Genomic DNA, 27,987 nt, shown 5'->3' with positions numbered 1-27,987 from the left:
TCCAAATCCGACATTTTACTTTTTAGCTCCAAATCTCTTTGGGAGGTTTCATCATCAATGGAAAAAACTGAATCAGCCTTTAATTTACGGTCAGGTAGAACAGAAAACGCCATTAGCAAACAGGTACGCAGGTAGAAGGATTGTCTGAGCTTTAAAGGATGTTACAGAGGAAGTCCCACTTTACAGACAAGCGGAGGATGAGTGGTAGAGCACGGAAAAAGACCTTAGTACAGATATTTGAAAGTTTACACATCCAGCTCACCTTATTCATAAATGCTCCACGTACTCGGAATGAACAGGTAGTCATTGAAACATTAAAAGAAGAAAGGTTTCCGGCACTGTAATATTTTTCAGTAAAGATCTTCCTCTTTATTGACGTAACATAAAACCATATACAGGCAAATCCATAAACCATGCGATAATTTACGCGTTTCGGACACAGTGTCCTTAGTCGTAACTTAGGTTGATGTTGAAATGGGGAAATTTAAAGTCCCACCAATAACCCCAGCCCTCACACAAAGTGTGTGTGTGTGTGTGTGTGTGTGGGGGGGGGGGGGGGGGGGGGTAAGATCAAATCAAGATTTACCTACATCACATCAAACCACCTATTATGCAACTCACATGTGAGTTTTGAGGGCTGGTGTCAGGGCAGTGCAATCACGAAGCAGGACACAAGTCCACACCCACCGCAACACAGCACCCGCACCACCCAGCTCATTGCTCCAGATGGAGCAACATATAATTGAAACAAAAAAAAACGCACAATGTGAATAGAGACAGACATCATTTTGCAAAATTGAAATAAAATCTGATAAATACAGCTGAGTCTTCAGATATACAATGGCGTAGAACTAAACTGCCGTCTATCCTTGACCAAAAGGGTTTGATCACTGATAGAAGTACATAAGTTCTGTTCTCTGATTCAAACCTGTAGGCTTCCTAGTGTTAAGTCTAAAGGTTCAATAAGCCTCTCTTAATAAAATAGCTTTTTTATGAATAAGGTGAGCTGGATGTGTAAACTTTCAAATATCTGTACTAAGGTCTTTTTCCGTGCTCTACCACTTGTTCTCCGCTTGGCTGTGAAGTGGGACTTCCTCTGTAACATCCTTTAAAGCTCAGACAATCCTTCTACCTGCGTACCTGTTTGTTAATGGCGTTTTCTATTCTACCTGACCGTAAGTCAAAGGCTGATTCAGTTTTTTCCATTGATGATGAAACCTCCCAAAGAGATTTGGAGCCAAAAAGTAAAATGTCGGATTTGGAAAAATTGATTTAACAAGAGATTCGGTTATGGTGGGATCATACCACTTAAATATATTGGAAAAACAATGATTCCACGGGGATTAAGGATCAAAAAAATCCCTACCACTATTTTTTCCGACCTCTTTGTAAATAAATGGAATGACATTCTCTCACATTGTTCCATGCAACTTATGGCATTAATCATTGAGCACAAAGGGGAAAAACTATCGTTACTGCAAAGTGAAACCCAGACATGCAAATAAGCTTTGACCACATATGAAAACTTTGTGGAGTATACCAATATGGAACAAAAAATTATGACTTCCATCAGAGATCTGGAAGAAAAAATAATGGAAGTCAAGCATATTAAATTCCAACGTGATCTGATATTAATGCCTATAAAAATATGCTTCTTACAGAACAAATGTCCCTTGTTTGCCTTGCTGATCTCCGGTTAGAGTCTGGAGTGAGTGAATATGTTGATTTGACTGGTGATTTCAAAACTCCTAATCCAGATTTTAACCCGATTGTGTCACACACGCCGAGTATGGATAGTTTTCAGGAAATATTGGAAAAGGAGCTTACTGGGTTATACACACAAAACTATCATATTAAAAAACTGAGCAACCTTAGTAATCCCCAAAACAAAGCTTTAGTAGAATTGGAGAACTTGGATCAAGTTGTCATAAATATAGCTGATAAGGGTGGTTCTGTTGTAATCCTGGATAAGAGCGTGTATCAAGGGCAAATGCTTGATATTTTATCAGATGCTTCCACATACGAAAGGCTGAGTGGTGATCCTTTGGTCAAATACAAGCATAAATATAATCAACTTTTATCTAAGGGAAAGGAGTTGTTGTTTTTTTACCATAAACAGCACAGCTTTTTGTGTGTGGAGGCACCTGTCACTCCAATCATGCACGCTCTGCCTAAGGTTCACAAAATAAATCAATCCCCCTCCATTACATCCTGTTGTCTCAAGTATTGGTTCTCTTATGGAACGATTAGGAGACTGGCTTGATTCTCTGCTCCAACCCATGGTTAGGAGGGTACCGGGTTATATCAAGGACACGACGGACTTGCTGAAATCCATGTATGATATAACCTGAATACACATGGATGACCATGGACGTCGTGTCCTTGTACCCCTCTATTCCCCATAGAATAGCATTATTGGCTTTGGAATTTCACCTCCATAAATATAGCCGACATTCCCCTAATTTCATAGATTATGTGTTGGAGGTTATTTGTTTCCTCCTAACACATAATTATTTTTTGTTTGATACTCAATTTTATTTGCAAATCAATGGTGTGTCTATGGGGGTGAAATTCTCGCCCTCTTTAGCTAATCTTACTATGGCTTACTGGGAGGAGCGGTACATCTATAGTCTGGACAATCCATTTTCACAACATATAGTCTGGTATGGCAGATATATAGATGACCTGCTCTTTATTTGGGGCGGAGAGGTGTCTGCCATACCAGACTTTAAACAATATCTAAATAATAACACGTACAACCTGCATTTTACATGCACAGTTGATTCGTATGATATATGCTTTCTAGACCTCAGACTAACCGGACTTCAAAATAGACCAGTCCTAACAAAAACATATCGCAAGGAAATCGCAGGCAATACTATCCTGCATGCTAATAGTCACCATCCTGTCCATACCATTAAAGGGATATCTGTGGGAGAATTTGTGCGTGCACGTAGAAACTGTAGCACGGAATCTGCCTTTCAATAAGAATGTCAGATCATTAGCTCTAGATTGAGCATACGAGGCTATCCGCAGTGGATGTTACAACGAACTATGAGTATAGCATCGAATAAATCAAGGTTTCAGTTATTGTTTAATGTGGGGCTCAAATCAAATGGGAGTATTTCAAATGAAAATAAAAGTCAAAGTGGACCTATCAAATTAACCAGCACATTGGCTGATGACAGGAAGGGACAAAATAGAAATTTACCCACCCTGGTCCTGACATACAGCCGGCAATTTATACAAATACAAAGTGTCATCAGAAACTGCTTACCCATATTATATGATGATGACATATTGTATAACACTCTTAAAAAACGACTGCAGAATTGTTTCCAGGAGGGCACCAAATCTTGCAAGTTCCCTTTCTCCTTCCATGTATTCATCCAACAAAGCCGCACGTAACACATGGATGAAATTCAATGGCTTCACTTGGTGTGGAGGCCATCCAGGCAAAACTTGCGGCTTTGTGCTTGTGACCCAAACTTTTCAAAATGCTGACCACTTGATAACTTTTCCAATAAAAACTTATATCAATTGCAACAGCACGGGTGTAATTTATGTTATGCCCTGACACCAGCCCTTAAAACTCACATGTGAGTTGCATAATAGGTGGTTTGATGTGATGGGGGTTAATATTGATTTGATCTTACCTCCCCACCCCCCCCCCCCACTTCCTGTGGGGGCTGGGTTATTGGTGGTACTTTAAATTTCCCAATTTCGACATCAACCTAAGTTGCGACTAAGGACACGCGTAAACTATCGCATGGTTTATGGATTTGTCTCTATATGGATTTATGTTACGTTAATAAAGAGGAAGATTTGTCCTGAAAAATATTACAGTGCCGGAAACCTTTCTTCTTTTAATGTTCCAAGGACTACCTGTTCATTCCAAGCACGTGGAGCATTTATGAATAAGGTGAGCTGGATGTGTAAACTTTTAAATATCTGTATTAGGGGGGAGGGTCTGCTGTTGAGCTGACCCTCTAAAACATTAGGGACGAGGGCCTGCTGCTAATCTGACCATCTAAAACATTATGGGCGAGGGCCTGCTGGTGACCCTCTAGCATTTTCTGTTGACAAGTGGATGCGCTTATCAGTTATTATGCCCCCAGCAGCACTAAATACCCGCTCTGACAAAATGTGAATGAGAGATGAGAAGTTCTCTTTGTAGCGGGTGTCGAGAAGGGTGAACAACCAGTTTTTGGTGTTGGCCAAAATGCGTATAACGCGAGGGTCACGGGAAAGGCAGTATAACATCAAGTCAGCCATGTGTGCCAGAGTCTCAACAGACAAGACTTCGCTGTCCTCATCAGGAGGATGACTCCCAATCTCCTCATCCTCTTCTTCCTCTTTGGCCCATCCACGCTGAACAGATGGAATAAACCTGCTATGGGTACTACCCTCTGTAGCGGAGGCAACCGTCTCCTGCTCCTCCTCCTCCTCCTACTCATCATCCAATTCGCACTGAGAAGACGAACGGAGGGTGGTCTGGCTATCACCCTGTGTACTGTCTTCCCCCATTTCCACCTCTTCCACATGCAAAACGTCCGCCTTAATTGTGAACAGCGAGCGTTTGAGTAGACACAGAAGAGGGATGGTTACGATGATTATAGCGTTATTGCCGCTCACCATCTGTGTTGATTCCTAAAAGTTGCGTAAAACCTCACAGAGGTCAGATATCCATGCCCACTCGTCGCTTGTGAAGAGCGGAAGCTGACTGGAAAGGTGACGATTATGTTGCAGCTGGTATTCTACTACTGCCCTCTGCTGCTCACAATGCCTGGCCAACATGTGGAATGTGGAGTTTCAGCGCGTGCTCACGTCGCACAACAGTGGGTGAGCTGGCAATTGCAAGAGCTGCTGCAGCGTTGCCAGACCAGCGGCAGCTGTAGATGACTTTCGGAAATTGGCACACACGCGGCGCACCTTCACCAGTAGCTCAGGCAAATTGGGGTAGGTTTTGAGAAACCGCTGAACCACTAAGTTAAAAACGTGGGCTAAGCATGGTATGTGTGTGAGCTTGCCAAGCTCCAAAGCCGCCACCAAGCTATGGCCATTATCAGACACCACCATGCCTGGTTGTAGGTTGAGTGGCGAGAGCCACATCTCAGTCTGGTCCCTTATACCCTGCCACAGCTCTGCGGCAGTGTGCTGTTTGTCACCTAAGCAAATTAGTTTCAGCCCGGCCTGTTGCCGCTTCCCCACTTTAGTGCTACACTGCTTCCAGCTACTGACTGATGGCTGACTGGTGCTGCAAGATGAGAATTCAGGAAGTGGAGGAGGAGAAGGGGGGTTGCAGCCACTAATGTAGGTGCTGGCAGAAATCCTGATGGAATTAGGGCCTGCAATCCTTGGCGTTGGTAGCACCTGTGCCGTCCCAGGGTACGACTCGCTCCCGGCCTCTACAACGTTTACCCAGTGTGCCGTCAGGGAACTGTAGCGTCCCTGGCCAAAAGCACTTGTCCATGTGTCAGTCGTTAAGTGGACCTTCCCAATAACTGCGTTGGTCAGGACCCGGGTGATGTTACGGGACACATACTGGTGTAAGGTGGGGACGGTACACCGGGAAAAATAGTGGCGGCTGGGGACTGAGTAACAAGGTATGGCCGCCGCCATCAGGCTGCGGAAAGCCCCAGTGTCCACAAGCCTAAATGGCAAAATTTCCAGGGCCAGCAATTTGGAAAGGTGTGCATTTAGTGCTATGGCCTGTGGGTGGGTGGCTGGGTATTTGCGCTTTCGTTTTAAGGCCTTGGGTATGGACATCTGTACGCTGCGCTGGGACACAAAAGTGGATGTTCTAGCCGATGGTGCTTGCGAAGGTCCAGGTGCAGGTTGGGCATCCGGGCCTGCGTCTTGGACAGGGGATTGGCCAGCATGTAACACATGGGAAGAGGAGGCAGTGGTGTGACCACAGACCGCAGACACTGATTGTGGACCCAGGCATTCGGCCTACCTACTAGGGTGCTTTGATGCCATGTGGCGTATCATGCTGGTGGTGGTGAGGTTGCTAGTGTTCACACCCCTGCTCATTTTGGTACGGAACAGGTTGCATATGACAATTCTTTTATCGTCTGCACTTTCCTCAAAAAAGCGCCAGACTGCATAACACCTACCCCTTGGCAAGGGAGATTGCCGCAAGGGGGTGCTCAGGGGAACAGTTGCGTCCTGTTTGGTGTGGGCCGCTTTCTCCCTTTTGCCATCCCACTGCCTCTTTAAGCCTGTTGCGGTGCCGCGGATCCCTTCCCCCTGTACTGCTGTCCTCGCTCGGCTTGCTACCTTCCTAGGTTGGGTCAGTGATTTCATCGTTCACCACCTCCTCTTCAGCTTCCTCACTCTGGTCATCCTCCTGACTTCTTGACCTAACAAGAACCTCACTTATTGACAACTGTGTCTCATCCTTATCATCAACCTCTTGAGACACAAATTCCTGTTGACTTATTGGCAACTGTGTCTCATCATCATAATCCACCTGTGAAACACTTCCCGTTTCCCACCGTCATCTTCTTCTGACTGTGGATGCTCAAGAGATGGGGAATCAGGGCACAAGATCTCCTCATGTCTCTCTTCAAGCGGGCTTGACGAGAGGCCCAAATCAAGGAATTGCGATGAAAAGAGCTCCTCAGAATATCTTAGTGTGGGATCACTTGTTTGCCAAGACTCTCCATGATGGGAGGAAGGAGGATCAGGGTGAGGATTCTGTTGACCAGACTCTTGGCTACTGAGACTGGACTTGGTGGAAGACAGGGTGGTGCTTAACCGACTGGAAGCATTATCTGCTGCAATCCACCTGGTCGCACTGGTCTGACTTCGAGAGTGGTGTCCTGCGCTGCCCTGAAAACTGGGACATGAAGCTAGGTATCATGTGTTTCTTGTGCTCTGGCAGCAGGCACAGTTTCACCGCACCCAGGGCCACGACCTCTGCATGCACCATCAGCAGCACGGCCACTTCCCTATCCCTTACTGCTCGCCTTGAGCATATTAAATGGTATATATGCTTGCAAGTATGTCACACATACAGTAGCGCAGGTTTTGTAAGTATATGCGCAAATAAATTACATTAAATGTCACAGATATTTAGGATGTACAAATGTTATACAGGAAATGTAGCGCAGGTAATGTCACTGTCATCAGTGGCTAAGAAAAAATTACACTGAATGTCACAGATATTTAGGAAGCGCAAACGTTATACAGGAGACGTAGCGCAGGTAATGTTGCTGTCACCAGCGGCTAAGAAAAAAATTACACTTGTAGGGATTCGCTCTGGTAGGCAGATTAGCGGACGCAGTACAGATTCAAAAACAAAGTCTTTGACTTGAACAGTGCAGTGTTTATTTACACATAAACAAAAATGACAGTTCGTCGTCTTGGTGTTCATTCACACCATGGCAAGCCCACAGAACAAAAAGCATTCACCTTGTCAGCGGTTTTGGCAGTAGCAGTCCCCAACAGGCTTTAGGGCCTGCTTTCCAGCAATGCAGCTCTCAAACCACAGAGACTCACAGACTCACTGTGAAATAAAGGATATTCCACACCCAGCTGAGACTGCTGGCTGGGTTTTATATCCCTAACCAAAACCCGGCCTGGAACGTGGGGAACAGCCACCCACCCTGCACTTTGGCTGCTCCCAGTAAGAGCTGGCCCGGATCGGCTTTACAGCCACACTAAATAACCAATAGTTTCAGTGAGCACTAGCTGCCGCTGACACTTAAAATTACCGCCTCTTACCTCCCCGAGGCTAGGAACCTTCTATCTTCCGTCAATGACGGCCCCTTGCGCTTTCCGACACACTGAATGTCACAGATATTTTGGAAGCGCAAACGTTATACAGGAGATGTAGCGCAGGTAATGTCGCTGTCAGCAGCGGCCAAACAATTGCGCTGAATGTCACAGATATTTAGGATGTGCAAATGTAACACAACAGATGTAGCAGAGGTTGTGTCACTGTCAGCAGCGGCCAAACAATTGCACGCAATTTAGCCCAGGTTGCGCTAACAATATATATTGCAGCCAGATAAAACAATAGTCCTTAAAAGGACTTTTGGGTCTCTAACACCTTTCAACACTAAACCCTGCCTAAATAATAATTCCTGTCCCTACACTATCTGTCCCTTCTGCTGCAGCTCTCCCTGACTAAGGCCTCATGCACACGACCGTTGTTTGGGTCCGCGTCAGCGGCTCGGATGCGGACCCATTCACTTCAACGGGGCCGCAAAAGATGCGGACAGCACTCCGTGTGCTGTCCGCATCCGTTGCTCCGTTCCGTGGCCCCGCAAAAAAAATAAAACATGTCCTATTCTTGTCCGTTTTGTGGACAAGAATAGGCATTTCTACAATGGGCCGCCCGTTCCGTTCCGCAAATTGCGGACGGCACGCGGGCGGCTTCCGTTTTTTGCGGATCCGCAGTTTGAGGACCGCAAAAAACGGAACGGTCGTGTGCATGAGGCCTAAGACTGAGCCGAATCACGTGTCATCGGGTGCTATATAGCTCCTGATGAAGCGTTTTGGCCAGCCAATCACTGTAATGCCAGTAAACAACATGGCTACCATTACAGTGAGTGCCAGTACTTCCCCGCACGTATATTGGCTGCGTAGCAGCTAAAAAACGTGCAGGGAGGAGACTCGAGCATCGCGCTCGAGCACACGCGAGTCAAAATGGTGTTCGGCCGAGCATGCTCGCCCAACACTACTGCCTACCAAAACCCCAAGTACCCCTGACTGCACCTGAGGAATGGCCGGATGATCATGTGCCACCGGTAGAGTGCGCTGCCTGCAAGAAACAGCTGATGGAGTGCTCCGCTTCAAGGAGAGAGACCCTAACTGGAGCCGGAGCCACTCATCTCTTGACTTCCAGCTCCACCAACACCCCTTGCTCCGCAGGCATGCGTGTCCACCACGTCAGTGACCATAAGCTCGATGGTAGTTAACTACCAGCTACCGTGGAAAATGGAGGCCGCGATGAGGAGGGCAGCAGAAGAATCACCCCCTAGAGAGGAGGACTATTTGTCAACACCCCTACAGCCGGAGATACTGGACCCCTTTGGGATGGCAGGAGCCGCCACCTCTATGAAGCAGAAGATGGCCGCTGCAGTAAAAAATGTGACCACCCGGTCATCACCAAGTTCAGCCACAGGAGGGCAGTGGCGCTTCACCACTCAAGTCATAGTGGATTATCAGAGGCAGGACAAACCACTTATGAGTTTCTCCAACAGCAGCAGCGAGGAGGACCTGAGGCCCTTCCCATAAGGAGTCTCTTTCCAGCATCCTCTTCAGTTCAAAGAACAGTGACAATTGGGAGCCACTTGGTGGACTGCGTCTGAAGGTTGAGGGCCTGTTGGCATTGTTGTCTGTTCTTATGTTTCAGGTTGCCGTGTTTAAGTACTCACGCGGATGGCCATGTAAGTCAGGACTCCCCCCACTATCAGCATCACCTCCCAGTTGCGTTTAACAATGTCAATTTTTTCCTCTCTTCCCCTTTTCAGGTTATTTGGGAGCCTCTTTGCTTAACGGTTCTCATAGGCTGTGCTGCTATATTATATTGTTACCCACGTGGATTACAAATGACTTTGTGCCCTATGTGGATTACAACTATAACCTAATTTGGATTACAATTAATGACGTTGCCTTATTTGCCATGGATTACAAAAAACTTGTTGCACTTTTATTCCCGTCAGGTGCACTTTACTTTCAAGCACAGAAGATATGGACTCAAATGTAACTTTATTGCATTAAAAATGTGCCTTATGTATTTGCATTAAAGGGTTTCTACCCCCAGAAATACTGTTATGTAGCTGACTGACATTAGCGATGCGCTAATGTCTTCACTACATAACAGTAGGTTTTTTACCTTTCTCCCTGCAGCCGTTTTGGTAAAAAAAAGCACTTTTATAATATGCTAATGAGCCTCGAGGTGCTATGTGGGCGTAAAATCAGCACCTAGAGGCTCTTTCCACTCACCCTTTATCCCGCCCCAGGTCCCCTGTTCTGCCTGCCCCCCTCCTCTTGATTGATGTGACGGTTCACAGCAGCGTTGTCGAAATACCGCGCCTGCGCCGTTCACTTCTGTCTTCGGCGCAGGCGCAGTGAGTGAATGATGCGCTCCTGGTGCCGGATTCCTCACTGCGCCTGCGCCGACTACGTCACAGTGAGGAAGCCGGCACCAGGAGAGCGGCCTTCACTCACTGCGCCTGCGCCGAAGACAGAAGTGAACGGCGCAGGCACGGGATTTCGTCAACGCTGCTGCGAACTGTCACATCAATCAAGAGGAGCGGGACGGGCAGAACAGGGGACCTGGGCGGGATAAAGGGTGAGTGGACGGAGCCTCTAGGTACTGATTTTACACCCACATAGCACCTAGAGGCTCATTAGCATATTATAAAAGTGCTTTTTTTTTACCAAAACGGCTACAGGGAGAAATGTCAAAAACATACTGTTATGTAGTGCTGACATTAGCGCATCGCTATATCAGTCAGCTACATAACAGTATTTCTGGTGGTAGAAACGCTTTAAATATTTGCACTATACAGTATTTGCACTAACCTTTTAAGTTTTCAGCAATGTTTCAAGTATATTGCCCATTGTGTGTATTCTTTTTCAGGTGCTGCAAAGTGATCTCTTATGTGCACTTTTGTATAGACCTTGGGGTAATTATGCAGTTAACCAGATAGTCAGCAACTTATGTCATTGCTTAGTTATTATGAACTGCCTCTAAAGACGTCCGCATATGTCACAAGCAGATCTAACATCGCTGTTGCTCATTATGGACTGCATCTGAGGACGCAAAATACTAATGGTTCTTATGTGACCTTGTGTTATATAGCCTATTGCTGAATAGGGGAAACAAGCAGCTCTAAGATCGTGAAGGGTGATCCCACTGCTATCATGTGTATGGAGAGAGAACCGGCTCCTCCTCCTTGTTTAGTGTGTCCTAAGGCAAGAGGTCCTGCCTTAAGGAAAATGTGTGTTTAGCTACAAGTTCAGTCATCAAGGTGACAAACCGTAAAGCAATATGCGATCTTGGTGCTAGGAAGGGAATACAGTATGAAGCCAACTTTCTGTTTGCGGGCGTATCGAAGAATGTGGAGGGATTACAGTACATGACAGCCCCCATGCTCCATATATGACTATGGCCAAGTCGCGGAGTGTTGAGCGCTTAGTGCAGTAAAGTAGTACTTAGTGAAGTACATGTATTTGGTTTGGTTTGCTGCGAGAGGGAGAACCGTTGCAAGACACCCTGTAGTGTCCCACTAGGTAAAGGTAGGCACTACACAAGGTTAACATTGTCTTTTGCATTACTGTGATGTTTAATTATGCATTTCCCTGTGTTATCTGGGTGTCAGGCCTGTTAGGGTGTAGTTTAGCCTCCTAGACATTAGAGGGAGCTAGAGAGCCCTAAGTATATATAGGTAGGCCCAGACAGGGGAGAGTAGTTCATTCCAGGTGGCTAGAAGAGTAATGTAGTCAGCCTGAAGCTCCTGAGTCTAAGCTTAGCTCAGTAGAGTCACCCCAGAAGAAGAATCTACCTCCTGGGAGAAACCTGCAGTCACCCACAAACTATGCAGTGTTCTGTCATCCAACTAAGATAAGTAACCTGATGAGCAGAGGCACTTTAATCTAAAGTCAAGAGTCAATACTGGAGGAAGATTTATATACCAAGGATTAAAGCCAGCATTTAGGCATCCGGGCCTTGGGATCCAGCCAGCTAGAATAGCTGAAGGGGATAGTGCAGCATAGGTCTGCTAAGCATTAACTGTTTACCCTCCAAGTATCTTGCAAGATTTATACCTGCCATATTGAGAAGTAAACCTGCTGTGGCATTTGTGATATAAGGGACTGCATCATTATCAACTGTATACTGTCTGTACAAAGTTGGACTGTTTTCCAAAGTAAAGCAACGTTTGGTTCACTATACCACCTGTGTACCTCAATTACTGCTATTAGAAACCGGTGTGCCACCGTTACAGGCACTGGCGTCACGATCCTTAAAGGGACCTTGCCTCAGGCACTCAAAACACCTGCAACATCTAGGGCACCTCACCCAACATCAGGCCAGGTCTCTCCATATAGAGTGTGCCCCAGAGGAACTTGTGTCTACCTCTCCTTCACTGCCGCATGCCTGCCCAGGGTCCTCCAAAAAGTGAGTAACCCTCGATTGCCCATAACCGTGACCTCACTATCGCACTACCCTGCAGGTCTGGCGTGCTGCATAAATTGGCATCACGAACAGGATACGATCATATCCTCGTTATTCCAAACTTTTTCCATTTAAGAATTATAGAGGGCACTGTGCTCTCTTGGGAACTTTCAGTGGGTGAAAAAAAAATTTGTACCCTTCTCCAGATCTTTGTCTCCACACAATCCAGTCTCTGAGATCTACAGGCAGATCTACAGGCAGTACTTTCCTTCTCGTGGCATGGTTTGTGCCCTGATATGCATTGTCAGCTGTGAGACCTTATATAGACAGGGCTATCTCTTTCCAAATCATGTCCAATCAACTGAATTTACAACAGGTGGACTCCAGTAAAGGTGTAGAAACATCTCACAAAACATCAAGAGAAATGGTAGGCCCCAGAACAAAATTTCAAGTGTCATAGCAAAGGGTCAGAATACTTATGTCCATGAGAAATTTAGTTTTTCCTTTTTAATAAATTAGCAAAAATTTATAAAATTCTGTTTTCGCATTGTCATTGTGGGGTAATGAGTGCAGAATGATGGGGAAAACTTGATTTTTCTTTTAAATTTTAGCACAAGGCCGCAACATAACCAGTTGTGACAAAATATGCATTGTAGGTGATATCATGAGTTATATACGAACAGACAGGCGACAATGAGAAAAAAACAATGGCCGACATGTATTAGGACTGGGATTTCGGATCAATAGAGCAATTTGTATTAAAAGGTGCACATCTCTTGTAAAGCTCTGAAGTGTGGTAGAGCAGTGTGGCTGTGACACAGACGCAACAGTCCCGATGCAGTAACGTAGGGATTTATTTCAGCTCCACACGGATTGAACAATAAACAGAAATAACACCAAAGAAAGCGTTCGCCTGGCTCGGCTAGTATAGTGACGGAGCACCCCTGCCTCACACTTCCAGGGGTGCTGGTAATACTTGGCTCTGTTACCAGCCTGCAGACTGCTTGTGTCCCTCAGCAAGGTTCTTTTACAGAGACCTACTGCTGGTTCCCTCAGGCTTTTATGCACCTGTGATGAGGCACCCTTTTCTCAGCTGAACGGACTGAGTCTCCCACACTCTCTGTAATGGAGTCCCACTACCACCTATTCACCACTCCAACAAAGCCGGCCCAGATTTTACCATTTACCAACAGTTTAGCAGCTAGGCTCCTGAACAAAACAACATTATCCGACTTTTAATATCTCACCCAGCTTAACTTTCTGGGTGAGATATACACTCCCTCCAATACAATTCCTGCTATAAATTTACCACATCTTGAACAGTGCTAAAGTCAGAAAATGAAATCTATTCCTGCTGTGAGCCAAAAGTTGCTCCCTTTTCTGGCTTTATTATTTCTACATTTGTCTATGTCACGGAACCATGAACCAGACGTACAACAAGAGATAAGTGAAAATAAGAAGGCTTTATTGAAAATAAAGCTGTAAAGCAAAAGTCCAAACGGATGGTGAAACCGAGCAGAGTCTTTGCGAAGCCAGAGGTCAGGAACCAGAAGGGTAGTCAGACGAAGCCAGGATCAGGAACCAGCAGGGTAGTCAGACGAAGCCAGGATCAGGAACCAGCAGGGTAGTCAGACGAAGCCAGGATCAGGAACCAGCAGGGTAGTCAGACGAAGCCAGGATCAGGAACCAGAAGCAGCAGCAGTCTTAGAAGCATGTGAACACAAGAGGACCAAGCAAGGAACTGAAGCCACAGACCTCCTATATATATGAGCTAGGCATCCAGCTCCTCCCAGGGGAAGGAGGAGCCGCAGGGTGGAAGGCTACAAGAAACCCAGGACCCAAGATGGCCGCCAGCACATGTCAAACGAAGGAGAGCAGCAAGCAGGTAAGACCATGACAGTACCTCCCCCTCAAGGGCCCCTCCTCCGCGGAGCACAAAACGGTTTCTGAGGGAAGCGTGCGTGGAAGGCTCGGAGCAAGGCAGGAGCATGGACATCTGCGGAGGGAACCCAGGAACGCTCCTCTGGACCATAACCACGCCAATGGACCAAAAACTGCAACCGACCGCGGACCAGGCGTGAGTCCAGGATATTGCTCACCTCATATTCCTCACGATTGCCCACTTGGACCGGACGAGGCCGAGGAACCGAGGAAGTGAAACGATTACACACCAGTGGCTTCAACAGGGAGACATGAAACACGTTGGAGATCCGCATGCCAGGAGGAAGCGCAAGGGCATAGGCTACCGGGTTTACCCTGCGAAGCACTCGGAAGGGACCAACAAAGCGAGGCGCCAGCTTGGGAGTGGGCACTCGAAGGTTGAGGTTGCGGGTGGACAACCATACACGGTCTCCGACCTGGTAGGAAGGAGCAGGCGCTCGTCTGCGATCAGCCTGGAATCTCTGGCGCTGCGCAGAGACCTCAAGGGACTTCTGGATCTGTACCCAAGAAGCACGTAGGACGGAAAGGTGATCCTCCACAGCCGGAATATCCTGGGGAGAGAATACCTCCGGTAACACGGCAGGTTGGAACCCATAATTGGCCATGAAGGGAGACGTCCCAGAGGAAGAGTTCACCGCCGTGTTCCTGGCAAACTCAGCCCAAGGCAGGAGGTCAACCCAATTGTCTTGGTGATCGGAGACATAGCAACGAAGGAATTGCTCCAAGGCCTGATTGGATCGTTCTGCGGCCCCATTGGACTGAGGGTGGTAGGCCGAGGAGAAGGAGAGATGAATCCCCAACTGGGAGCAAAAGAACCTGGACACAAACTGACTCCCCCGATCCGACACAATCTCCTTAGGCAAACCGTGCAACCGGAAGACCTCCCTGGCAAAAATCGTGGCCAACTCTTGTGCAGAGGGTAACTTCTTGAGAGGAACACAGTGGCACATTTTGGAAAACCGATCCACAATCATGAGAATGACCGTATGGCCTCGGGATGCAGGGAGGTCCACAATGAAATCCATCCCCAGGTGTGACCATGGGCGCTCCCCGGTGGCTATGGGTTGCAGAAGGCCCAACGGAAGGTGCCGAGGGGACTTACTCTGGGCACAAACGGAGCATGCCGCTACATATGCGGCGATGTCGGAACGTAGGTAAGGCCACCAGAACAGACGTGAAACAGCCCAGGACAGCTGATTCTTTCCAGGATGCCCCGCGGTCTTGGAGTTATGGTAGATTCGCAACAACCGAGTGCGCAACTCCTCAGGCACAAAACATCTGCCGTTGGGTCTCCCAGAGGGAGCACCAGATTGAGCCGCCAAAATCTGCTCACCCAGGGGAGAGGTCAGGCTGGTGCGAATGGCGGCCAGGATCTGATTCGGAGGTATGACCGAAGTCGGAATCGACTCCTCCCTGGACAGCTCGGAGTACTGCCGTGATAAGGCATCCGCCCTGATGTTCTTGGAACCGGGTAGGTAGGAGACCACGTAATTAAAACGTGACAAGAACAGAGCCCATCTGGCCTGACGTGGTGTCAATCTCTTGGCCTCAGAAAGGTAGGTCAGATTCTTGTGGTCCGTCAGGATGAGAACCGGAACCACCGAACCCTCGAGCAAGTGCCTCCATTCTTTAAGGGCCTGCACGATGGCCAATAACTCCCTGTCACCAATCTGATAGTTGCACTCCGCGGAAGACAGTTTCCGGGAGTAAAACCCACAAGGAAGCAGAGGACCCTCTGGTGTTCTACGCTGAGACAGAAGGGCGCCTACTCCCGTCTCAGACGCGTCCACCTCGAGGACAAAGGGCAACCCAGGGTTGGGATGCGACAGAATCGGAGCCGACACAAAGGCGGACTTTAGGGCCTCAAAAGCTCGGATGGCCTCGAGCGGCCAGACCTGGGAATTACTGCCCTTCCTGGTCAGATCCGTGAGAGGCTTGGCCAGCATGGAAAAGTCCCTGATGAACTTCCGATAATAATTGGCGAAGCCCAAAAAGCGCTGCAGGGAACGAAGACCACTGGGCTGGGGCCACTGTAAGACAGCCGAAACCTTCTCAGGATCCATGGAGAACCCCTCAGCGGAAATGATGTAACCTAAGAAGGTTACCTGGGATCGGTGAAATTCGCATTTCTCAAGCTTACCGAACAGCTTGTTCTCTCGTAACCGTTGCAACACTCGTCTGACATCCAGAATGTGGGCCTCCATGGATTCAGAATATACCAAGATGTCATCCAAATAGACTACCACACACTGCTGCAACAGGTCACGGAAAACATCGTTGATGAATTCCTGAAAGACTGCGGGCGCATTGCACAACCCAAAGGGCATAACCAAGGATTCGTAATGACCGGTCCTGGTGTTAAACGCGGTCTTCCACTCATCGCCCGCCTTGATCCTTACCAGGTTATATGCCGCCCTCAGGTCGAGTTTGGTAAAGACCGTGGCCCCTTTAAGGCGATCGAACAGCTCGGAAATCAAGGGTATCGGGTAAGCGTTCTTGATCGTGATGCGATTGAGACCCCTGTAATCGATGCAAGGCCTCAACTCACCGCCCTTCTTTTTCACAAAGAAAAATCCAGCCCCTGCCGGGGACGAAGATTTGCGAATGTGTCCGCGTGAAAGCGCCTCCCTCACGTACTCCTCCATGGCCTCATTCTCCGCTACCGACAGTGGATAGACTTTGCCACGAGGAGGAACGGCACCAGATTGTAACTCTATGGCACAATCGTATGGGCGGTGCGGAGGTAGGGCAACCGCGCGCACCTTATCGAATACATCCCGGTACTCCTCGTATTCAGGAGGCAATAGAGAGTCCGAGGAAGTACACAGCAACTTGACAGACCCATGGATGCAACTAGCCCCACACTGCGGTGACCACGAGAGGATCTCGACCGATCTCCAATCGAAAGTCGGATTATGCTTCTGGAGCCAGGGGTACCCCAAGACCACCGAGTAGTGTGGAGACGAAATAACCTGGAGGCAGACCGACTCTCTGTGAACGGCACCAATGGCTATCCCCACTGGAAGGGTCTCATGAGTCACGTGTGGCGGCAGAAGGGGTCTGCCGTCTATCGCCTCAAGAGCCAGTGGGGAACCTCGAGCCTGCAGAGGAATGGAATTGGCGGCAGCGAACACACTATCAATGAACAAACCACCAGCACCAGAGTCCACCAACGCCTGGGTCGTCACCGAGCCCCCGACCCAGGAGAGGACAACAGTGATCAGTGGTTTGTCAACACGGGAAACCGGGGACGAGGAGACTCCACCCAAGATCTGCCCCCGACAGGATCTCAGGGTACGAGCGTTTCCCGGACGGTTCGGACATGCCAACCGAAAATGCCCACCGAGACCACAGTACATGCATCGGCCCTCGCGTCTCCGGAGTGCCCTCTCCCCCTCGGACAGGCGAGCAAACCCCAGCTGCATGGGTTCACCCCCAGACAAGTCATCCCCAGGAGGCGTGGGAGGAGAGGGAGGCACGGGTGGGACAGCAAACGTAGGCACCAACCTGTTAGAAGACCTCCGCAGGTTCTCCTTAAAGGAAGGTCTCTCCCTGAGTCTGGTGTCAATCAAAATCAGGAAAGAAATAAGAGACTCGAGCTCAACTGGTAGGTCCTTAGCTGCAACCTTATCCTTCAAGGCATCCGAGAGACCATGAGAGAAAGCAGCGACCAGAGCCTCATTATTCCAGCCCACCTCTGCTGCCAGGGTACGAAACTCAATGGCGTATTCAGCTACGGATCGTGAACCCTGTCTGATGGACATAAGGAGCCTCGCAGCAGAGGCAGCACGAGCCGGCACATCGAATACCTTCCGAAGAGAAGCAACAAAACCGGAAAACTCGGCAACCACCGGATTGTTGTTCTCCCATAAAGGGCTGGCCCAGGCCAAGGCCTTGTCCGAGAGCAGCGAGATCAAGAAGCCCACCTTTGATCTCTCAGTAGGAAAGGCATGTGGCAGCAACTCGAAATAAATGCCCACCTGGTTAAGGAAACCTCGGCACTGAGTTGGCTCTCCCCCAAAGCGCTGTGGAAGAGGGGCAGAACCGGTCATACCCCGAAACACCGCAGGCGCAACAACAGGTGTCGGGGTAGACTCTGGCGCAACAACCGGAGCGGCAGTAGGAGCGAGCCCAGGAGCGACAACCGACCCATCGGCAACGGGAGCGAAATGAGCCGTGCGTTCAAGCAGGGTTTGCAACGCCACAGCGAACCGACCCAACAGGTGATCCTGCTGATCAAGTCTGGCAACCAGCGTGGGTAGCGAGGATGGCCCTGTACCGTCAGAATTCATGGCTTGGTCCTAATGTCACGGAACCATGAACCAGACGTACAACAAGAGATAAGTGAAAATAAGAAGGCTTTATTGAAAATAAAGCTGTAAAGCAAAAGTCCAAACGGATGGTGAAACCGAGCAGAGTCTTTGCGAAGCCAGAGGTCAGGAACCAGAAGGGTAGTCAGACGAAGCCAGGATCAGGAACCAGCAGGGTAGTCAGACGAAGCCAGGATCAGGAACCAGCAGGGTAGTCAGACGAAGCCAGGATCAGGAACCAGCAGGGTAGTCAGACGAAGCCAGGATCAGGAACCAGAAGCAGCAGCAGTCTTAGAAGCATGTGAACACAAGAGGACCAAGCAAGGAACTGAAGCCACAGACCTCCTATATATATGAGCTAGGCATCCAGCTCCTCCCAGGGGAAGGAGGAGCCGCAGGGTGGAAGGCTACAAGAAACCCAGGACCCAAGATGGCCGCCAGCACATGTCAAACGAAGGAGAGCAGCAAGCAGGTAAGACCATGACAGTCTAACAGCGTGCTATCTGAGCTCTTCTCTCTCCTCATTCTACTGAATGCACTCAGCACTCAGACCCCCATAGAACAAAACATCTGATATGTCACTATGACATATTAAAAAAAAAATCAAAGTGCAGTCAGTGACAATCCAAGTCTCATGAAAATAACCCCTTTTTAAAATGAAGCTGGCTTTTCTCAACCCCCACCCCAATGATAAGCTGGAGGAATCTTGTTCAAACAAACACTACTCACAAAAAGTTAAGGATATTTGGCTTGTGGGTGAAATTCAGGATGAACCTAAAATGCACTCTAACCTTTACAGAGGAACTTAATCTGACCTTCTCTAAACTTTTGAATGCACATGTCCAACTATTCAATGTTTCAGTACTTTTTGCACAACTTGCTGTTCTCTAACAAGGAGCTTAGGGAACATTCACACGACTGTATGTGTTTTGCAGTCTGCAAAACACTGATCCACAAAAAATATGGATGACGTCCTTTTGGCATCCGTATTGCATGCGTTTTTTTTTGCACATCCATTGTAACAATGCCTATCCTTGTCCGCAAAATGGACAAGATGGGACATGCGCTATATTTTTCGCGGGGCTAAGGAATGGACATACGGATGCGGACAGCACACGGTGTGTTGTCCACATTTTTTGAGGACCCATTGAAATGAATGGGTCCACATCCTATCCGCAAAATAAATGGAACGGACAAGGAAACAAAATACGTTCGTGTGCATGAGGCCTTAACGGCAAAATTCACAACAGGTGTTTGATCCATGAATCACCCAATACATTTCTTGTTTTTCAATTGGAATTAGTATTTAAACAGTCCTCCTTATCATGCTGTTCACATTTTGACATCATGAGACCAAGACGACACCTTCATGGATGACAACGCTCCAGCTCATCGAAGTCGCATTATTAGGGAATGGCTGCTGGAGACTGGGGTACCTCAAATGAATTGGCCTGCACTTTCTCCAGACCTGAATCCCATTGAAAACCTATGGGATCAGCTGAGTCGCCGTATAGAGGCTCATAACTCTGTACCCCAGAACCTCAATGACCTGAGGGCCGCCCTTCAAGAAGAGTGGGATGCCATGCTTCAGCAGACAATAAGTCAACTTATGAACAGCATGAGACGTCATTTTCAAGCTGCAATTGATGCTGAAGGCCACATGACAAGTTATTGAGACACTGACATTTTTTTGTGGGGGTATACCCAGCACTGTTGTTGGCTTTTGTTTCAATAAATTGTTTGAGATGAGGAAATCACCATTGCATGCTTCTACTGAAATGCCCGACTTTCATGATAAAATATCACAGAACTTTTTAAGTTTTCCATAAATTTAACCCGAAACCAAATATCCCTAACTTTTTGTGAATAGTGTATATCCGTGTATATATGTACGTACTGGGTCTGAAAGATGCCCCATTCTGTGAGATCCACATGCCCCAACAGAGCATATAGACAAGAGCTTTCTGTCAACCCCTGAAATTTCAATCTAACCATGTCTAGCTACAGATGATATATGGCTTAATTGAAACAATTATCCTACACTTGCTCAAATATCTCCTACTCCGACTCCTACTCTAAAAACAGCTTGCTCGCAGGTCTGGCTTCAGGACCTATCAGAAATCATCTATTTTTGCTAAGGGAAATTTCCTCAGACAACACATTTTCCCAAAAGCAGTTGAACAGAATAGTAAATGAGGTCCATTCAAATGAATGGGTGACCAATGGCCATACATGGTGGGGTCACATCCACCAGATATTCTTTCCTTACATTCCTCTCCATGACCATCCTGGTCACTAAGTTAAAGCAATATATTTGTTATGTGCAAAATATTCATAAAAATAAGCAAGTCACAAACAGGATACTAACTGATGTAGAGAAAACCATACAAGAACTTACCTTCTAAGGGAGAGTTTATTAAAATCACCCTTCCCATCGGTGAGGTGGCTCGCAGCCCTTTAGGGTGACCATTTCCTGGTCGGTTCAGCTTTCGAAATAAATGCCGAGCCCTAATTGAGGAGTCTCTCCTGGAACTGCTGGGGAAGTCATCATTGGTCATCTCACTGTCATCCACTTCAATAGCATGTGCCATGGTGGTGGAACGTGAGGGCAAGTCATAGGGATCCTAGAGTCTGGTAAATGCCGTGAGTGAAGAAATGTTTGTGTGCTTGCAAATACGAAATTCCGGCTTCATGTCATCTCCCACCAGAAGAGATATATGCTGAACATAGTGATAAGAAGCATGTCTTCAGGCGATAAATTGCAACTCTGTGTTTGCCATTGTAAATACCATTCAATAAATGACCATGACCTAAACTGGAGAAACAGAAAAAACTTTTGTTAGACATGTCTTAACTTCTGTGCATTTCATAAATTAAATGTCGGCTCTGTTAGGTCTTCTGGTTACCCTGCATGAGGGCAGTATAAGATAGAGGGGGAAGGGGGGGGGGGTGCTGAGCTCAGGGATATTTGAGTATGATTTTCAAGTAAAAAGGTTTTTAAATGCTGTCAGGAGAAAGCCTGTGATTCCTCCTTCCCTGACCACACCTATAGATAGCCTGTGAGTCCTGCTTCCCTGACCACACATAGCAAAAGCCTGTGAGTCCTGATTGCTCTGACCACACATAGCAAAAGCCTGTGAGTCCTGTTTCCCTGACCACACCTAGATAAAGCCTGTGAGTCTTGCTTTCCTGACTACACCTAGAGAAAACCTGAGAGTCCTGGTCCCTGGCCTCCCCTAAACAAAGCCTGTGAATCCTGCTTCCCTTACTAACCCTAGCGAAAGCCTGTGAGCCCTGTTTCACTGACCATACCTAGAGAAAGCCTGTGAGGCCTGCTTTCCTGACCACACATAGCAAAAGCCCATGAGTCTTGATTTCTCTGACTGCACCTAGTGAAAGACTGTGAGTCTTGCTTCACTGACCACACCTAGTAAAAGCCTGTGAGTCCTGATTGCCTCGATCGCAACTAGAGAAAGCCTGTGAGTCCTGCTTGTACCTACTAAATCTGGAAAATGTCTGAGTCCTGCCTCCCAATCCCCAACCACACCTAGTGAAAGCTTGTGAGTCCTGCTCCCCTGACCACATCTAGAGAAAACCTGTGCTTTTCCTCCAGCTATTATTCTAGCTTTCACTATTGATCAGGGTGAACTGATCTTAGATTTGTGTGGATATTAGGCTAACGTTCCTTCAGTTCTAAACTGAGGTTTCACTGCAAGGAAACCCCTCAATCAGTTATTGACTGCATGGAAACTGTAAAGCAAATGCTTAATCACTACAGGGAAAGCAAAGCATGATGGGATGCTGGTACCAAGATTGAAAACAGATGTCTTCTCAACTTTAACTAATGTAGGAGGTTTGGCAGGTGAATCTCATCCCTAATAGCAAAACATACCTTAACGGCAAAAAAGTGCTACCTTTGCACTAGCTGCTGACGTCACTCCCTACAAGACCGGGGATCAGTTTAAGGTAACCAGTTTTTGGGAGACACTGCCCTCTGACCTGAGCACCCTATGGCAAGCACTTCTATGGAAGAGGCGGTACTTTCTGGCACACATGGGGGGTAGACTCTGAACATGGAAGCAAACTGCCCCGTTATCTAATAAAATTTCATTTGCGACTTATTCTCTCTATCCATATATTTTGTCATCCAATCTCTGTAGGTAAAGATTTGATGCAAGGTGCTGTGGAGTGCAGGTCTGAAAGGAACACCAGGTCACTTGTAGACGCAGCACTTCTGGAAGCTATACCTGGCTACATGAATAATTTACAGCAGGTTCCGACATCCTGTGCACCGTGAGTAAGGAGAGCTGAGAAGCAGATGAGTATTTGGTTCCAAAATGTGCATTATGGTTCACAGGTACCATAACATCATATGGAACGTCTGCACCGCAATGATTGTAATAAAAGAGATACAAATATAAAAAGCAACATATAAAGCTGCTACGAGCCTACTCCATCCATAAAACTATTACAATTTCTATAATATAATTGAAATGCAGTAATGATCATTATTTATACAACATTTTTATTTTTTGTTCCTATGTAAGTGACATATATGCTTCAATACAACTCAATATGTTGCAGTTAACTGCTTTGTGTACTGCAAACCCAACCTCCACAGGATGACTGGCCTGGATCATATGACAGGTTGCTGTTACACTTCATAGCACTCTATAACAAATACAAAGGATGGAAGCTATTTAACCTATTCCTCTCCATTTAGCCCATATAAGACTATCCTCCCCCACTGACCTTCCTATAGGATGGTATTGCAATACTTTATCAGTGGTTTGATACAGGAAGGCAGGTAAGGCCAGGGGTATTTCCAACAAGTGATGGAAGATCTCTAGGATAGGCTATCACTCGCTGATTGGTAGGTCTCTGTACAAACTACAGATTGGCTTGGTATTAAAAAGCAGGAAGTGCTCAACCCCATATGCAGTGCTGCATCTATACCACAATGGACATCCTACATAGGATAGCAAATGTGTGGATGTGAAAAACAGTAAAAATAATATAACAAAAACAAAGACAGGTGCACTCTGCGTTCTTACTAACCCTCATACTGGTGTAAAATTGAGAGATTAGCCAACATATCCTGCTTGGAGGACATGTCTGAGCCCGAGCACCGCGCCAAGGTTTCTCAAGTAGCTCGGGACCTAACGCTAAACCTACCTACCTGGTAGGTCTTTGACCACAGAAAAGCCTCTTTGGCAATTTTATCCCAGCGCCATTCAAGGGAGTGGGGCTGAGATGTAGTAGATGCACAATGCTTAGTTAACTAAAGTCCCGAAGGATGCAGTCCTAAAGGACAAAATCAGCTCTGCTACCTCTGTGATAATAAATGCCGATTCACACATATATAAGTAATGCATATCCAAACTAAACTGTGAATGCACATAACTACTGCGCATATGTTTCTTAGTATGTTTGTTACTTGATCTTCCTTAAAGGGGTTCTTTTATCTCTCTGTTTCTAAGGCGAGATGAGACACTGTCCCGACCACCCACCGGCTGGGAAACAGCAGAGCGCTCCTGCACTCGCTGTTTTCAGTAGCTCCCATCGAGGTGAATGAGAGCTACGGAAACAGCGTAGCACAGCAAGCTACACTTTTTCTGAGTTAGGGCTCATGCACACGACTGTATGTATTTTGTGGTCTGCAAAACATGGATCTGCAAAAAAAAAACGGATGACGTCCATGTGAAGTCCGTGTTACATCCATTTTATTTGTGGATCCATTGTAACAATGCATGTCCTTGTCTGCAAAACGGACAAGAATATGACATGTTCAATTTTTTTGCGGAATGCACACTAATTCATTTCCATTTTTTTGCAGCTCCATTGAAATGAATGGTTCCGCATAAGGGCAGACAAAAACCCTGAATGGACACGGAGAAAAAGTATGTTCTTGTGCATGAGCCCTTGGGGACACAGTATAGCTTCTGTTTCTGTAGCTCTCATGCACCACAATGGGAGCTACTGAAACAGCGAGTGCCGGAGCGCACTGCTGTTTCCGAGATGGCTGGTGGTCGGGACAGTGTCTCATCTCACCTTAGTAACGGCAAAAGGAGACATGATACTAAAAGAAGTTGGAGTTGGATATAGGAGGCAGAATTGCTAACAGGAGGACCAGTTCACACACACATTGCCTTGGGCTACCTCATATGTCTTTATACCGTCACAGCAGGAGTTGCTGTAATATACATAGAAATATTTTTTCCACTGTCCCAAGCACATGTCAGTTTTCTACAGTACTTCAGACTATAAACTTTACATTGTGTTACAATCTGCATCGTTCACCTAAAGCAGGGGTCAGCAACCCTCGGCACTCTAGCTGTTGTGAACCTACAATTCCCGGCATTCTATATTCATTTCTATGGGAGGTCTGAGAAGAGCAAGTATGCATGCTGGGAGTTGTAGTTTCACAACAGCTGGAGTGCTGGAGGTTGCCTACCCTTGACCTAAGGGTTCGGCCACACGGTCAGGTTTCTGCATGCAGTTTTAGAAGCCAAAGTCAGGGGTGGATCATAAAATAAGAAAAAAGTATAAAGGACAGATACGAGTGTTTGCCCACTTCTTTTTAAATAGCACTTTTTCCCTAAAGAGGAGATAATGTGAAAACGCCAAGAGCTACGGCATGCTACATTTTTGAAGAGAAGCAAAAAAGATGAAAAATGTCAATGAACAAAAATGTCAGTAGAAGAAACCCTTGTGAGTTCTGTGTTTCTTATTTTTTCATTTTACGGCACAAAAATGCAACAAAAAAGGCCCCTAAAAAATTTAGAAGTGCACAAAAAATCCAGGAACAACCTATGTGTGAACCCCCCTGAAGTCTGCATTTAGATTTTGCATCTAACAAAACGTTCTTTACCTATTCTTTACATTCCTTCCTGTATATTTTCTAGAGTCATATATGTCGTATAATAGTTTTTTTTCCTGGATTTATTTTCCAGATCCTGAGCCAGAACTTTCTTTGTGCTGATGAATGAGCTCTAAGGTCAGGCAGCTATCCTCATTGTGAACAGGCGGCTTGTTTACAGTGTTACCTTGTATCAATGCAATAAATGGAATATTATTAAATAAATGGAACATTATTAACATTACTCAAATAGGAAATATAACACAGGCAGAACTGTTAACTGTTTACACCCTGAAAAGGTAAACATGCTAGGAGTAGTAGTCTCTGGAGCATCACTACTACATGCCGGTTGCAAACTGCACATAGATGCATTTACTAGGAGGCTCAGGAATAATATACCTTATCAGTTACAGTTCTGATGCCAGGCTTTTGCAGCATTAGGTAAACTTGTAGCACAAGACAAGCAACTTTCAAGCTACAGAGCCTGTTTCTTGGCTATGGAGCAACTAGTAGAAAAGGACAAAGTTATCCCATGCACAACATTGACTTACTTTAAATTTGTGGTTGTAGATGGATCCTCTGATGCTGAGCTGCTTCCTCTGAATACTGTGTTACATCACAAGCCTGCACTGTGTATGTGTAACATGACAGGTCCACTCCTGCGCCCTCTAGTGGCCACTAGCAGCCAATAGGAGAAGCAGCACAGAATCTGCCAGGCTTTTTGCAAGCAAAGTTACTTGTATTTAGAATATGCACAACCAGATCAAGCAGCAGAGATGAAGAAGGTGGATCCCTGGTGGTTTAGAGTCAATAATTTCTGCCTGCATATATTTAACCCCTTTAGGACCGGGCTCATTTTCACCTTAAGGACATGGCCATTTTTTGCAAATCTGACCAGTGTCACTTTATGTGGCGATAACTTTAAAACGCTTTGACTTATCCAAGTCATTCTGAGATTGTTTTTTCGTCACACATTGTACTTCATGACACTGGTAAAATGGAATTTCAAAAAATAAATTTTTATTTATAAAAAAAATACCAATTTTACCAAAGTTTCAATTTCTCTACTTCTATAATACATAGTAACACCTACAAAAAGTCGCACGGAGTGAGCACCACACCATTGTTTTCCAGGCAGGTGTAGCCACTTTTATCCTACACAAAAATAGTTATTACTTTACATTCCCCATATGTCTACTTCATGTTTGGATCATTTTGGGAATGACATTTTACTTTTTGGGGACGTTACAAGGCTTAGAAGTTTAGAAGCAAATCTTGAAATTTTTCAGAAATTTTCAAAAACTCACTTTTTAAGGACCAGTTTAGGTCTGAAGTCACTTTGTGAGGCTTACATAATAGAAACCACCCAAAAATTACCCCATTCTAGAAACTACACCCCTCAAGGTATTCAAAACTGATTTTACAAACGTCATTCACCCTTTAACTGTTCCACAAGAGTTAATGGAAAATGGAGATAAAATTTCAGAATTTCAATTTTTTTTGGCAAATTTTCAATTTAAATCCATTTTTTTCCAGTAACAAACCAAGGGTTAACAGCCAAACAAAACTCAATATTTTTTGCCCTGATTCTGTAGTTTGCAGAAACACCCCATATGTGGCCATAAACTACTGTATGGGCACACGGTAGGGCGTAGAGGGAAAGGTGCGCCGTGTGGTTTTTGGAAGGCAGATTTTGCTGGACTGGTTTGATTACACCATGTCCCATTTGAAGCCCCCCTGATGCACCCCTAGAGTAGAAACTCCATAAAAGTGACCCCATCTAAGAAACTACACCCCTTAAGGTATTCAAAACTGATTTTAAAAATGTCATTAACCCCTTAGGTGTTCCACAAGAGTTAATGGAAAATGGAGATGAAATTTCAGAATTAAAATTTTTGAGCAAATTTTCCATTTTAATCAATTTTTTCCAGTAACAAAGCAAGGGTTAACAGCCAAACCAAACTCTATATTTATTGCCCGGATTCTGCAGTTTGCAGAAACACCCCATATGTGGCTGTAAACTACTGTACGGGCACACGGTAGGGCGTAAAGGGAAAGGTGCGCCGTGTGGTTTTTGGAAAGCAGATTTTGCTGGACTGGTTTATTTACACCATGTCCCATTTGAAGTTCCCTGATGCACCCCTAGAGTAGAAACTCCAAAAAGTGACCCCATTTTGGAAACTACGGGATAAGGTGGCAGTTTTGTTGGGACTATTTTTAGGGTACATATGATTTTTGAAATTTAAGATGGTGGCTCGCTTCAAACGTGATTACGGAACAGGTGCTGCTAGCCCTAGTGAGAGGGACACCCACCCTCTGAAAATGTAAATTGGAAAGCTATAGTAAAGGGCGAGCACACTTCATTTGGACTAGTACTAAAATTTTATTAAATCACACTAACACGTGTATAACAGATACATAAAATACTATAAAATACAATAAAATACAAAGCATAGAATATACTTCATACAAGCTCCTAGACCTGGATGGGTCCACAGAAATAATATACCGCAATATTCCTTAGATGCAAGGCTGGATTAAATCGGAATTTTCAATAAACCCGTGGAGATGGTGGTCCACGTACAAATATAGATTGTCAAGATTATTTCAACAGGCTTGTAATTGCATGAATATTCAAACGCTGGTCTCTTTCTGCGGATGCAGTATAATGGCTGTTTATATATATGTATGTTGCAGTCCCATATACCGTGTTGTATATAAGTAAGGTGCAAGTTGCCAGA

At 46.1% G+C, this 27,987-nt stretch overlaps 1 protein-coding gene across 1 annotated transcript in view; it reads right to left on the bottom strand.

Annotated features, from left to right (window-relative positions):
* Window positions 1-25,859, bottom strand: part of PDZD7 (PDZ domain containing 7) — a 115,407-nt gene extending 89,548 nt beyond the window's left edge. The window contains exons 1-2 of the mRNA XM_040437546.1: window positions 25,798-25,859; window positions 20,786-21,202 (exon numbers count right to left, since the gene is read on the bottom strand). Of these exons, the coding sequence (XP_040293480.1) occupies window positions 20,786-20,978 (193 nt within the window). The 5' untranslated portion in view covers window positions 20,979-21,202; window positions 25,798-25,859. The remainder of the gene's footprint in view (window positions 1-20,785; window positions 21,203-25,797) is intronic.
* Window positions 25,860-27,987: the final 2,128 nt, after the last annotated feature.

Source organism: Bufo bufo, chromosome 6 (assembly GCF_905171765.1).
Source record: "Bufo bufo chromosome 6, aBufBuf1.1, whole genome shotgun sequence".
NCBI lineage: Eukaryota > Metazoa > Chordata > Amphibia > Anura > Bufonidae > Bufo > Bufo bufo.
This window is presented reverse-complemented; position numbering and strand designations above follow the sequence as displayed.